Source organism: Salvia miltiorrhiza, chromosome 1 (assembly GCF_028751815.1).
Source record: "Salvia miltiorrhiza cultivar Shanhuang (shh) chromosome 1, IMPLAD_Smil_shh, whole genome shotgun sequence".
NCBI classification, from domain to species: domain Eukaryota; kingdom Viridiplantae; phylum Streptophyta; class Magnoliopsida; order Lamiales; family Lamiaceae; genus Salvia; species Salvia miltiorrhiza.
Window position 1 is genome coordinate 51,390,251 of NC_080387.1, and position 11,921 is coordinate 51,402,171.

At 35.1% G+C, this 11,921-nt stretch overlaps 1 protein-coding gene across 1 annotated transcript; it reads right to left on the bottom strand.

The window, feature by feature from the left end:
• Positions 1-2,674: 2,674 nt before the first annotated feature.
• LOC130991481 (protein ROOT HAIR DEFECTIVE 3-like) lies at positions 2,675-11,321 on the bottom strand. The gene is made up of 23 exons (XM_057915739.1): positions 11,104-11,321; positions 10,265-10,408; positions 10,123-10,189; positions 9,944-10,046; positions 9,480-9,550; positions 9,308-9,371; positions 9,159-9,224; positions 9,017-9,064; positions 8,858-8,920; positions 8,708-8,764; positions 8,366-8,524; positions 8,213-8,281; positions 8,025-8,116; positions 7,171-7,249; positions 6,463-6,628; positions 6,088-6,212; positions 5,414-5,676; positions 5,233-5,329; positions 4,961-5,119; positions 4,241-4,345; positions 3,990-4,084; positions 3,719-3,815; positions 2,675-3,261 (listed from the first exon to the last, which is right to left on the bottom strand). Exons 1-23 carry the CDS (start codon positions 11,105-11,107, stop codon positions 3,073-3,075), a joined length of 2,382 nt encoding a protein of 793 aa, XP_057771722.1. The 5' UTR covers positions 11,108-11,321; the 3' UTR covers positions 2,675-3,072.
• Positions 11,322-11,921: the final 600 nt, after the last annotated feature.

Sequence of the window (11,921 nt, forward strand, 5' to 3'; positions counted from 1 at the left end):
AAACCTAAAGTAAAGGTCGAATGCTGATGCAGATTTTCTGAAGCTGATCTGGAAGGCAAAAACACCATACAAAGCAACCATGACAGCGTGGAGAATGCTGAAAAACAGACTTCCGACGTGCGATAACTTGAGGAAAAGGAAGATTTTGATTAGCGATGAAGAGACCAAATGCTGTGAATGCGGGATGCAGGAAGAATCGACCAATCATTTTTTTCTTCTTTGCCCAAAGACGAATGAGGTGTGGAATGAAGTGCAGAAGTGGCTGGGTATTGCTACAGCACGCCCAAATCATGTCGGAAAACACTTCGGTATGTTCACTTCTTTTGGAAAAGAAAAAAAGATTAGAAACCTTCTCTTGGCCATTTGGGTGGGTTGTATTTGGATCCCGTGGAAGAAAAGAAATGAGAGGCGCTTCAGTGGTAAAGAGTGGGATTACAAAAACTTTGTTTGGGAGATCAAGATTAGACTTTGGTCTTGGAATAGAATTTTTGATGTCGTTGATGACGCGTTGGATTTGGATGCGTGGTGCTCCAACGACTTGATTTGTAAACTGCTTTAAGGCTTTTGCCTTGGTACCTCTGGTACCGCTTTAATAATAATTTCTTTTTCTGACCAAAAAAAAAAGTAAAGGTGGAGTTAAGAAATTGCTATTCATTCTAAAAAACCTAACAATACTATATATAACATGTGATTCTAGTGAGAATTACATTTTTATCGTGAATACCATTATAAATAATGTATTCGTTGTAAAAATTAATACATCGACTATTAAAATTAATTCGCTAAAAAAAAATAAAAATTTCTCTCCCTCCAAAATTCGAACCAAGTGATACATTTATCTAACAAGATGATGCATCCATCGTAGATCTTGTGATCGAACGCCTGAAAATAGCTCTAAATTTTTATTTTATTTAGTGGTACTTACTTGAATCTCTCTATGTACATATATTATGCTCTCTCTGTCCATTAAAGGATTTTCTAGGAGGAAACACAAATTTTAAGAAAAAGTTGTTGAGTGTGTTGGGAGTGGTGAAAATGTGTTATAATTAATATTGAGAGTGATGAAAATGTATTGTAATTAATATTGAGAGTGGTGAAAATGTGAAAAATAATAATAAATGAGATATTTATAAGTGGTGAGATATACTTCAAAAATAGGTAGAATTTTTTTTTATGAACGTCACAAAAAGAAAAAAATTTGAAGTTCTTCCATAAACGAAAAGAGTATAAAAAAAATGTGAATCAAAGTAAAGGGGAATCTTTAATTGCGTTAGCAATAAGTTGGAAAAGGACCATATTTGGGAAGCTAATTAATGATTCTATGGGCTTTATAAGGAAAAAGAAAATGATTCAATGAGTAACAACATATGAAATTATGATTCAACCTTGTAGCAATTTGGGTTGCGAGGCTGAAATTGATCGTCATATATATGTTTCAATCAAGTGAGATTATTAAGTGCGACAGAGACAGAGACTGTTAGTGCATGCACATCAATGAAGACCTTCGCGTAATTCTGTACCCAGCATTTTTATTGGCTCCTTATTTTGTATTTTCTTCATAATAATCTCTCTCTAGTGTATAATATAATATACACATGAGTATAAGTCTATTATACATATTTGATCCGATCATCCCAATAATATCAATTTTGTTTTTCATTCTGAAATTAGGCGACAGTGTTGTTATTATTGTACGAACATACCACCAACCAAGAAGTAATGCAGCAGCATCAAATATATATTACTATGATGTCTGAAAAAGATAAAATCAAAACTGTTTCTAGTGGCATCAACTAACTTTACCATCAATACTCTTTTGGTATCCATTACTCGTATACACATTTATTGCATTAATCAATGTGCTGAAAAAGCTAGGCTGGAACAGCTAAAATTTGCAGAACAATGAGAAGACACCATATATCAATGTGATCACGTACATGAGAGCTGAAGAACTGAACAAACAATCAATGCATTATTAATTCGTGAGCAATTTTGTAGCGGAGAGGTCAAATTAGTCATTTCATTTCCATGGTCACGAGTAGGACACGTTTCTTATTAACATGCTCTCGTCCAGAAGTGTTTTCAGATGGAAATCATAGTGTTAATTTATACAAATCAAATTTCCATAAAAGAGTAGAGTTGTGAAAAATAATTGTCAGTTTGTGATTGGAGAATATAATTGGGGGGTTTCTAAACTGGGTAGTTGACAAATAATTATGTACTAGTACCAAATAATATTGTTCCCTGCCACAATTAATACGTTCAAATCCCAACTGCCACACTTGGTGCATTAAGCATAAAATCTTCATTCCTCAAAACAAAAAATATATTTCCAGAAAAAAAAAATTAAATTGGGGTGAATTTGTGATGATGGGAATGTAAATAAAAATGCATAAAAGAGAAATAAAAAAGAAGGCCCGTTAAGCTTTTGGGGGCTGAGCCCATTGATGAAATCTTCGCCGAGATCAAGCCCAACTAGCTGGCTACTAATCCTACTTCATCTAGATATATACTAGTATATCATTTATTTATAGCCGTGTGATTATATTTACTATAGTTATGAGGATCAAGGGTCAACAAAGTGAAGATCTAAAGTATAATAATAACACCAAGAAAATATAGCACAGCTTCATTAGCCAAACAATAATAAAAAGGTTTTTTAAAAAAAGAAACATAGAGATCATGGCCTCAAAGGGTTTGAAGCCAATTACTACTGATTTGAATACATAATGGATAGTGACCAAGTTTCAATTAATACAAAATAAATTCAACTTCTAATGATACAAAATTGAAGGAGGCTAAGCCAGACAATAACAAACAAGGCCAGGATAGTAGATGCCTTGTGGATTATCTCACCAAAAAAAAAACAAAACAAAAATGGGGCATTTTTTTTTTCATTTTTTTTTTCAGAAACAACTCCCCAAAGACAACTACAAGAAGATAAACTCTTCAACATTGTGCATTTGTGACTGTGGGATCAGTAAGCCGAAGGATCCGTACAGTTATATGGATTATGGTGTTATGCTTCAATGGTAATAGAGATGGAGTCCTCAGACAAGAGGAAGTGGCTGCTTACTGTGTTTTGTTGTGTGCAGAGTCAGATGAAGTTACCTCAGAGGAAGCAGCGGAGCTCTTTGATGGAAGAGACGGGTTTCGTTCAGGATTCGGATTAGCAGCTGCTGTGCCTTCCTCGGCTAGCTTTTTGAGAAGGTTCATTACAGTAGGGAGGAATTTGGTGGATACTGAGAGTAGTCCAGGTAGCTGTAGGTGTTAAGACAGATAGCAGACCTCAAATATGAGTATGTTACTTGTGAATAAATGCTAAATGCATTGTACCAGATATGATTTTGGTTGGTTGTGATAAATCTTCCTTAATTCCATGAAACATGAAAAGAAGTTCCAGAGGCAAACTAACATTTAGCAGAAAGAAGCCGGAAGCATATCAATTGTGCAAAAGAATCTTATAACTTTGCTTCCAAAAGACCATGACAAACACAGATATAGAGTGATTAGAGTTAAAAGTCTGCATGACCCAAAACAAAATCCGAGAAGTATGAGATCCTCTGCTTTGTCGGCAGTGATGTGCCCAAAGTAGAAAGAACATTAAAAAAAACACAAATCTGAATTGAATTATTTCATAGGAAATGAGGCCATAGTCATAGACAGGAGTAGCACTTTGTAAGCTACAGAAATAAATATTTAAAGAAAGTCCACTTACAACTCCAAGGCGGAACTCATTCGAGACATCTAACTGCACCCAGAGGGCTTTTATGAGCAGAAATACCATGAAAATGAACCCCAGATATAAAGGATTTCTGTCAAAATAAAGGGGGCAGTGTCAAAATAAACCATCGGCAGACACAGGAGAACTCTATCTAAACAGATACCATGCAAAGGAAAAATAAAATAAAAGTGACATTTTTGACACTAGCTGAATGATATCATTCAAGCCACCCCAAGTATAGAGTAAATAATTAGATAGTGAGTACCTCAAGAGGGTCATAAATTCGTTAAAACCCAAGATAAGTAATGCAACAATTGCCCATGGAGGTGGTAACCAATTGTTGTTTCTCTTGCTGGCCTCCTGATTTTGGAGAAATGAGATAACGTAACAAATAATGAATACATTAGAAACTTTGCTTGATATGAAGTCGTGCAAACAAGAAACAAAGCCTTTAGAATTTTCATAATGTAACTCATGAACCTCATTTTTTCAAAAGCGTTGGTATGTCAAGTTTACCTGAGCAGTGATTGCCTGACCAACTGTATACTCAGTCTCAGATTTAAACTGCCTCCATAAAGATTTGCACTGGACTGGTGTTAACAAGGTTCTTGTTGCTGGAATCTGGGCAGTGAATAAACAATAAGCTAAGTATAGTGCATGAAGGCGAGAAACTACATGCGAGCATGCACAAAGAAGTCCACCAACTTGTTATTGATTTGACAAAGCTCCAAATGAAATCACTGAAATGTATAAATCTGAGTGACCAGTAAAAGTGTAATTCTGGATAAGGAAGTAGTTTTATAGAACCAATAATCTTACTTACTTCTCTTAGTAAATTTACATATAATCAGCAAACAGAAAATGCCAATTACAAGAATTAACACCTTATAGAATGCATAAAGATTGTAAATATAGAGTTACCTAGTTTTTTACGAAGCGGTATTCCATAATTTAAACAATCTACCAATGCAAGTATAACGCATAAATAATGTGGATACAAAACTCATGTTACTTTTTTAGAAGAGGCGTACATGGTGCCTAGTTAATGATCAGATATTTATGATAGAGATCATGGACAGAAAAAGATAATAAAGGGAGAAAATGACACAATTATAGTTAAAGAATAATGCTTGGACTATTTATTGACTGATACTCTAAGGACATAATCTGCATACTGCAAGAGATTCTTCAACTCCATAATTTCAAACTTTTTGATGAATAATGCTAACTAACTACCTTTTCCCAACTGCTTGAGGCCAGAGGGTCCGCTGTAATACTCTTATTGGTTGAAGCTGCAGCTTTCGGGTCCATAAGAGCAAGGGTCAAGACACTCTCAATATTATCAGCATCATCTTCCAGCCGGATTGCAGCCATAATGGATAGCAACTTCAGTGACTGGCCCCAAGAAAGAAAACAAAAATAAATCAAAACAAGAAACTTTTAATCTAATAAAGATCGCATTGGAGAACCAATAGTCCCATGAGAGATCTAAGTAGAAAAGATCATACAGCAGCACGAGCAGTTTTAGTGATTCCTCGAATATCTTCTTTTCCAGTCCAGACACGTGGCATTGAATCAGCATCATGACTAAATAGCGTTGAGAACCTGTCCAAGGTAGTTCATCCAGCAACAGTTAGGAGAATAAAATCAGCAATATATCCTAGGACGTATAACAAGTACAACAAATACCTATCTTTCATACGGATCAAAACTCTGCCAGCTTCTTCTTTTGCCTTTGCTTCAACAATTCCTCTTGCATGACTCTCCAACTTCGACAGCATTTTATCCTTGGTTGCATTATCCATTTCAAATCCAGAAAGTGCATCAGAAAATCCAGAAACAGCTTTTTCTTTCTCACGCTGGAGAAGTTTTCTGATTGCCGGCCAGGTGTCATTGCTAGCTCCATCTAACAAAGCCTCAACAGGTGCAGACAATGCCTCATCTAACTTTGTCTGAAGACACAAACTATTAGTAGGAAAGTTGTGCATTATACTATAACCTAGATAGAGAGAGAAAGCATTGGGATCATGATCATAATCGTTCCATTTACACAGAGCAATAAATGGTGGTGCGAGGAAAAGAGATCAGCTAAGAATTCTATAGAGGAGTAGTTGAAAGCAGATGGTAGGGAGGGATTTTATTTGAAAGTATTTTAATCAATGTGAAGATAAAGTTGATATAGAATGCCAGAACTGGCAGTTTTTTTATGTTGTTTCTTGGTTTATCTTATCCCTAAGTAATAGCATATTTTCAATTACCTTAAAAAAAACTTCATGCTAATCACTCTCGTTCCTAGAAGGAGCACAAATAATTCTACTGTGACAGGATTCTAGGAAAAGATCTAATAAGACTATCACACACACCTCATATGTGCTTGTAAGCTCTAACAACTTGGCTGTCCGAACTGATTCAACATGTGCATCTATGTCACGGCTGAGTTTCTCTCTCACTTTAGAAGAGTCCCAGTTTGCTTGCTCAATATGAACGCCTGCAAAGCACAAATTGACATGATAACCAATTCTCGTGATCATCAGAAAGAAGGTTGCTGCAAACTTGAAACACATTAAGGACGAAGTCTGAAAACACAATGTATATAATAAAAATGTTCGATGGTAGCCCCTAATGATGTTTGAAATTGTGTATATTTTTAAGATGTCTTTAGAGGGTTCACTTCAAGTTAAAGGTTATCTAGTTTGATACCCCACACTCGGATATCAAGTCAAATGTTGATAACATACCTTCAGCCTCTTCATCAAACTGTGACATACAGAGTTTAGTACAATCACGTGCGGCTGCAGAGAATCCTTTTCCCTCATTTAGGGCATTATTAAATGCTTCTTTGAACTTATCCAAGGTTCCAGAGCGTATATGTCCCAACATGAATTGGTGCGCAGGTTGGACAAGCTAAGAATAACAAAGAAGGAAAAACTGTAAGTGGAAATAGTAAATGAAATAAAGCATTAATAGTGACTTTTAACTTATATTCAATAAGCTACTCTTTCTGTTAGACAGGATAAATGCAGCAATTCAGCCTGCTCGAAATACTCTTTCATATGCATGAAGAAGCATTATTCTGATAATTAATGTTTGCCAACAAAGATATGCGTAAAGCTTTAAGGTTTTCAAATGACCATAAAAAAACACACCGAACTAGCATAAGTGGTCACATCCTTCATGGATATTAATTTCTTCAAAAAAAAAGAAGCTATTACTATCCCATCTAACTGTTACTCTGAGAAGATGTTTCAAGCTTAACACGCACTAATATATCTAACAACCTTAAAGGAGATGACAAAGCAAATATTATTGTTGTCTAGCCAAGCCTCTGCTAGATATGCCAGAAATACCACGGACCAGTTAACAAGTGTAGTAGTAAATGAGTGCAGATTTATATATAACTGGGTGTTCCCAGAGTGAGATTCATAATACAAGACTGAGAAACATACCTGTAAAAGCTTTTCTTCCAACTGTTTCCGCTTTGTAGTTCTTACACCTTCGTCAAAAAATGTGGCTTCAAAATCATACCTATCATGGGAAAGAGAATAAAACATTGACATAAATGTCTCATGACTCAAAAATCAGATAGCAATACTAAAATCATAAAGACAAAAAGGAAAAAATAACAAAGAATAGGTTTCTCTTTCCTTAAGGAATGCAATTACTCCTAATTTTTCATCTGCTAAAGTGGAAGCATTCAACTATACAAAAGATATTACGTTGCCATGTATTTTAGTTCTTTGGCATAACAACTGCCACTTTCTCACTAAACAAATGAAAAAACAAAAGAGCCATTTTCACTCGAAACTCAGTCATCAGACTTACACAATAGGTCTTTATCCCATGTGATTATGTGAATACCCTATTTTAGAAGACATACACACTCAAGAAATTATAATGCATGAGATTAGAACAGAGCAAGTGCTCAGAAATTATTTTAAAACATTTTTATTTGGTCCTCCTACGGCTTCATTTTATCTTTCCAGACCCCCAGCACTATCTTCATTAATCAGGTCCTTTAAATTAATCCAAAACCAGGTTCATCAGCTTCCACTTTATACCACTTCAATCACAGTTATTATTATGAAAATGTTCTAAGCCTATTACACTAATTGAAAACAATGTTTTACTAGTCCTCTGGGTACCTAATAGCATAATGGCATATTATATGTTACCGTGTTCATGGACAAAAGAACCATAAACATTACTCTCATAAATTTGATACTCTTTAATGTAACTGTGGTTGTGTCTCACATACTTATATTTGAATACAGTTAACTTCAATCAAGTCCGATTGACTTACTCTTTCAAACAAGCATCAATAATTGATGTAAGCTTCTTCCCAAACCCTCGCACTGGTTGAGTTTGTACTGTCTCTTCTAATTCACGCCATTCCTGGAAATATGAACAACAACTTAACATTTCATAAGTTGCAGAAAAATAGAAAAGAACAGCTCAAATAATATCTGCACTTTGTCATGGGATTAATACCTCATTTCCAATGAAAGATGAGAACTTTTCATTAGCAATCTCTTCACAACGGACAGTAGCAACCATAACCTACAAACGAACAAGCAAACCTTTAAAACGTCTAAACTTCCTCAGAAGTTTGTTGTGGTCCTAAAATGATATATGGCTCAGTACCTTGTGAGCAGGCAGGTCTAGGTCCTTGTTCTCCTTTATGACCTTCCATATTTGTTGTGCACTGAATGAAAAGCCTGAAGCTGGAACTACACCACGCCTATCACCGGCAAGCCCACCAGGTGCGATAGATTGGTGAAATCGCTTTCTTAGACTTGTCACCTTGTATTAAAAAGAAAATGTTAACCAAATGAATAGTTCATGTCTCCAATATCTGGTAGATCATCCACCTTTCCCAGAGAGGCCAAGAATAATTAAATGATCAAACAACCAGCTCCATAACACAAGCTGACTAGCATTTAAAATTTGAGTACAACTTTCCAGGGTTCAAACAACAACATATACCTGCTCTCTAAATTGCTCTTCTTTCTCTTCAAAACTAGAGAGAGCCACAACTTCAACCTGCCATATAATGATTTCAGAGAAACAACAATGTCACCTTTTATTACCAATCAGGAAGACGTGATTGAACTTATTGACATCTCTTTATCTTACATTGAAAAATTCGCTTAACGGAGTTTCCCTGTGAGCTTCCGGTTTTGGGACAGAATCCCATATCTACCCAAGAAGGTATAGGGAAGAAATAGAGGATATATTAGGGAGAAAGTGTAATGAAAACACCAAGTGTACATTGAAGACTTTCACAAAATGTACCTTCTGAATGTCTTCCCGTAAAACTGGTTCTAGGTTTTCCAAAGGTGTCTACGATAAAGAAAATGCCAAACGCAGCTACTAGTTAGACATTTTTAACATATACACCTAGACACTCAATTTAGACCTATGAGGGAGAACATACCCTTGTTTTATCACGAATAACAAACAACAAAGTTGTCTTACGTGGACTAAATAATCTCATCATAACCTGTTCAGAGCATGTTAAATCATTGATGTATTCACTATTCATATTAAAGATTTTTAAACATCAGACTCGGACCAATAACTCACCTGAAACACAGTTTTCAGGAGAGGTTTATTTGCAGCTTGCTCACGCCCAATGTCATGACACCACCTGAATATTATAATATATCTTGAGAGCAGTCAAGTAGTCCTAAGAACAATATACTCATTAAAATGGAACAAAAGCTAGTCCACATTTAATGAAATTCAACAATCTTACATGTTTATCAGCACTATATCTGATACAGCAAGGGCAAAAAGAGAACTCTGTTTCTCGAAGGCAGTATCGTCCTGGAGAAGGGAAAAATAGCTACAGTATTGCCACTTTAACAATCAATAACAACTGATTGGTTCCAGGGGAGAGAAAAAGGAAAAAAAAACTCCATGCATACAAACTCTTATGAGATGTAGAATGCCAAGGATACAAATTCATAGATAAATAGATAAAGTCCAACAAGAAATATTTTGCTTAAAAGAGGAGAAGGTGAAGAAAAAGAAAAGAAAAAAGGAAGAAAGGTTTAGCCATCACCAGAGTGGAATCACATAAAGAGGCTGAGCCAAAACATGAATAAAGTATTTAATCATAAGTCACAAAACAAAAGATGAAAATGAAGACCATAAATCATGACATGCACAAAACACCACGAAAATGTTAACAGTCACTCAGTAGAAAATTAGTTAGACCTCTCCTCGTTCTCTTCCATCAGTACCCTCTAAATCCATAACGATAGTACAAGGTTCCATGCCGACACACCTAGCCATCCATATACCTTTTGTGGTTTGGGACCTGATTGATTGGGCCATTGTCAGTATTTGAACAAATAATGAAACAGATTATAATAGCAGTGTCAATAAGCGCATGCCTTCCCTTAAAAGCATCCATTTCTCTGAAATTGGTACCGAACAGATGATTCATCAATGTACTCTTCCCTGTCAAATAAGGCAGCATATTTTAGGCACACTGACTATAATAATTGGCAATCACTAAGTGACAAAAATTTATACCGCTACTCTGAGGGCCCATGATGGCTACTACTGCATAAGAAAGCCCACATTCGGAAAGTTTAACTTCCTTCATGAAATTGTCAACCCCCTCGACATTGAAATTACCATCCCCATCTATGAGGTGAGTTGAGCAACAGTTTTTATCTAGATAAACAACAGTGGTTTCATTATAAAAAACAATAAAATAAGTTACGAAGAATCACTTACTTCATGCCATAATAATACTAATAAAGCTAACGATAATTCAACATGGCATTGCACTGCGCACCATCTGCAGCATAAAATAATCCCAACGCACACACATGCGTGAATTTATATACATTTGTAAATGAATTTGGTGCAGAGAAGCATCATTATTGAAATAGTTTTTTATCAGTCATTTTGCACACAAATTCAGTAATACAATATAATAGGAAAACAATCAAAAGTACTATGTCTCAGCGAGATGGAGCTAATTTACGATATATCCAATTCTTTCCAAGAGCATATGATTCCGACATTCAAATGCCAACACCTCAGAGATTTCATGCAAATAAAAAATGAAACGTAAATGAATATCATGCATAAGCTCCAACAGTCAAAAATCAAAACAAGAAAAATACTCATGCAATCCATAATCACACTACCAGCTACGCTGGAGAATCCATAGTCCAGATATACCAGCACAAAATAAACATCAAACAACCAAAACAAAGCAAATCAGCGCATTGATATTATCACTATCCAATACCAGAAAAATCGCTGACCATTTTTTTGTAGCTGATCATTTAATCGACGCGTTTTCATAATGGAAACAAAACATAATCTCCTAAAATTTGAATAGAATATTATATGCGTACCCATGTGCGGAGCAAATTGAGAAATTCCGGTCGACGACGGCGAGTTGCCGGAGATTGGGAGATCGGAGAATTGTGCGAAGAAGGCGAGGATCCTAAATAGGCGTTAGTTCGTAGGCATACATGATTTTGTGTGTGTAAAATGTGACTCTGCGCCTTGAAAAAGTTGCTGATGGGAGAAAATATATTTTTATAGCCAAAAATGAAGGAGTGGTTGTATCGAATTAGCTCTATAACTAAATACCAATTTATTATGGATTTTTTTTCTTTCTTTGAGAGCTATTATGGATTTATTTTACAAAGCGTCAAACAATGATATAATGGTGTTATTTGCATTGGAATAAGTAAAACTCATTTATCCAACAATAAAAAATAAGTAAAATTCAATAAGTAAAATAGTCGAAACTCTACATAGCTCAAGAGTAGTTTTGAATCATTTAATCATACCAAAGATCATGCTCCCTCCATTCCCACAAAAATTTGTCTCAATTTCCTTTTTGAATATCCCTCAAAAGTTTACTCCAATCTCCTTACTTTCTATTTTTATACACAACCTCATCATTTACTTTTTAATTACAACTCTTTAAATACTATTTTTGCACATGATCTCACCATCAAATAATTTTTACCAACTTTTATTAAAACTGGTGCTGCTCCTCTTGAGGCAAATTTTTAAAGGACGGAGGGAGTATAAGAATTTAATTAATCATATAACAAATTTGATTATATAATTACGTGATTGTAATGAGATAGTACCATAAATTTGTTAAAAGATTCAAATCAAGATTTTTTTGTCTTATACATTAATCATTCTATCGTTT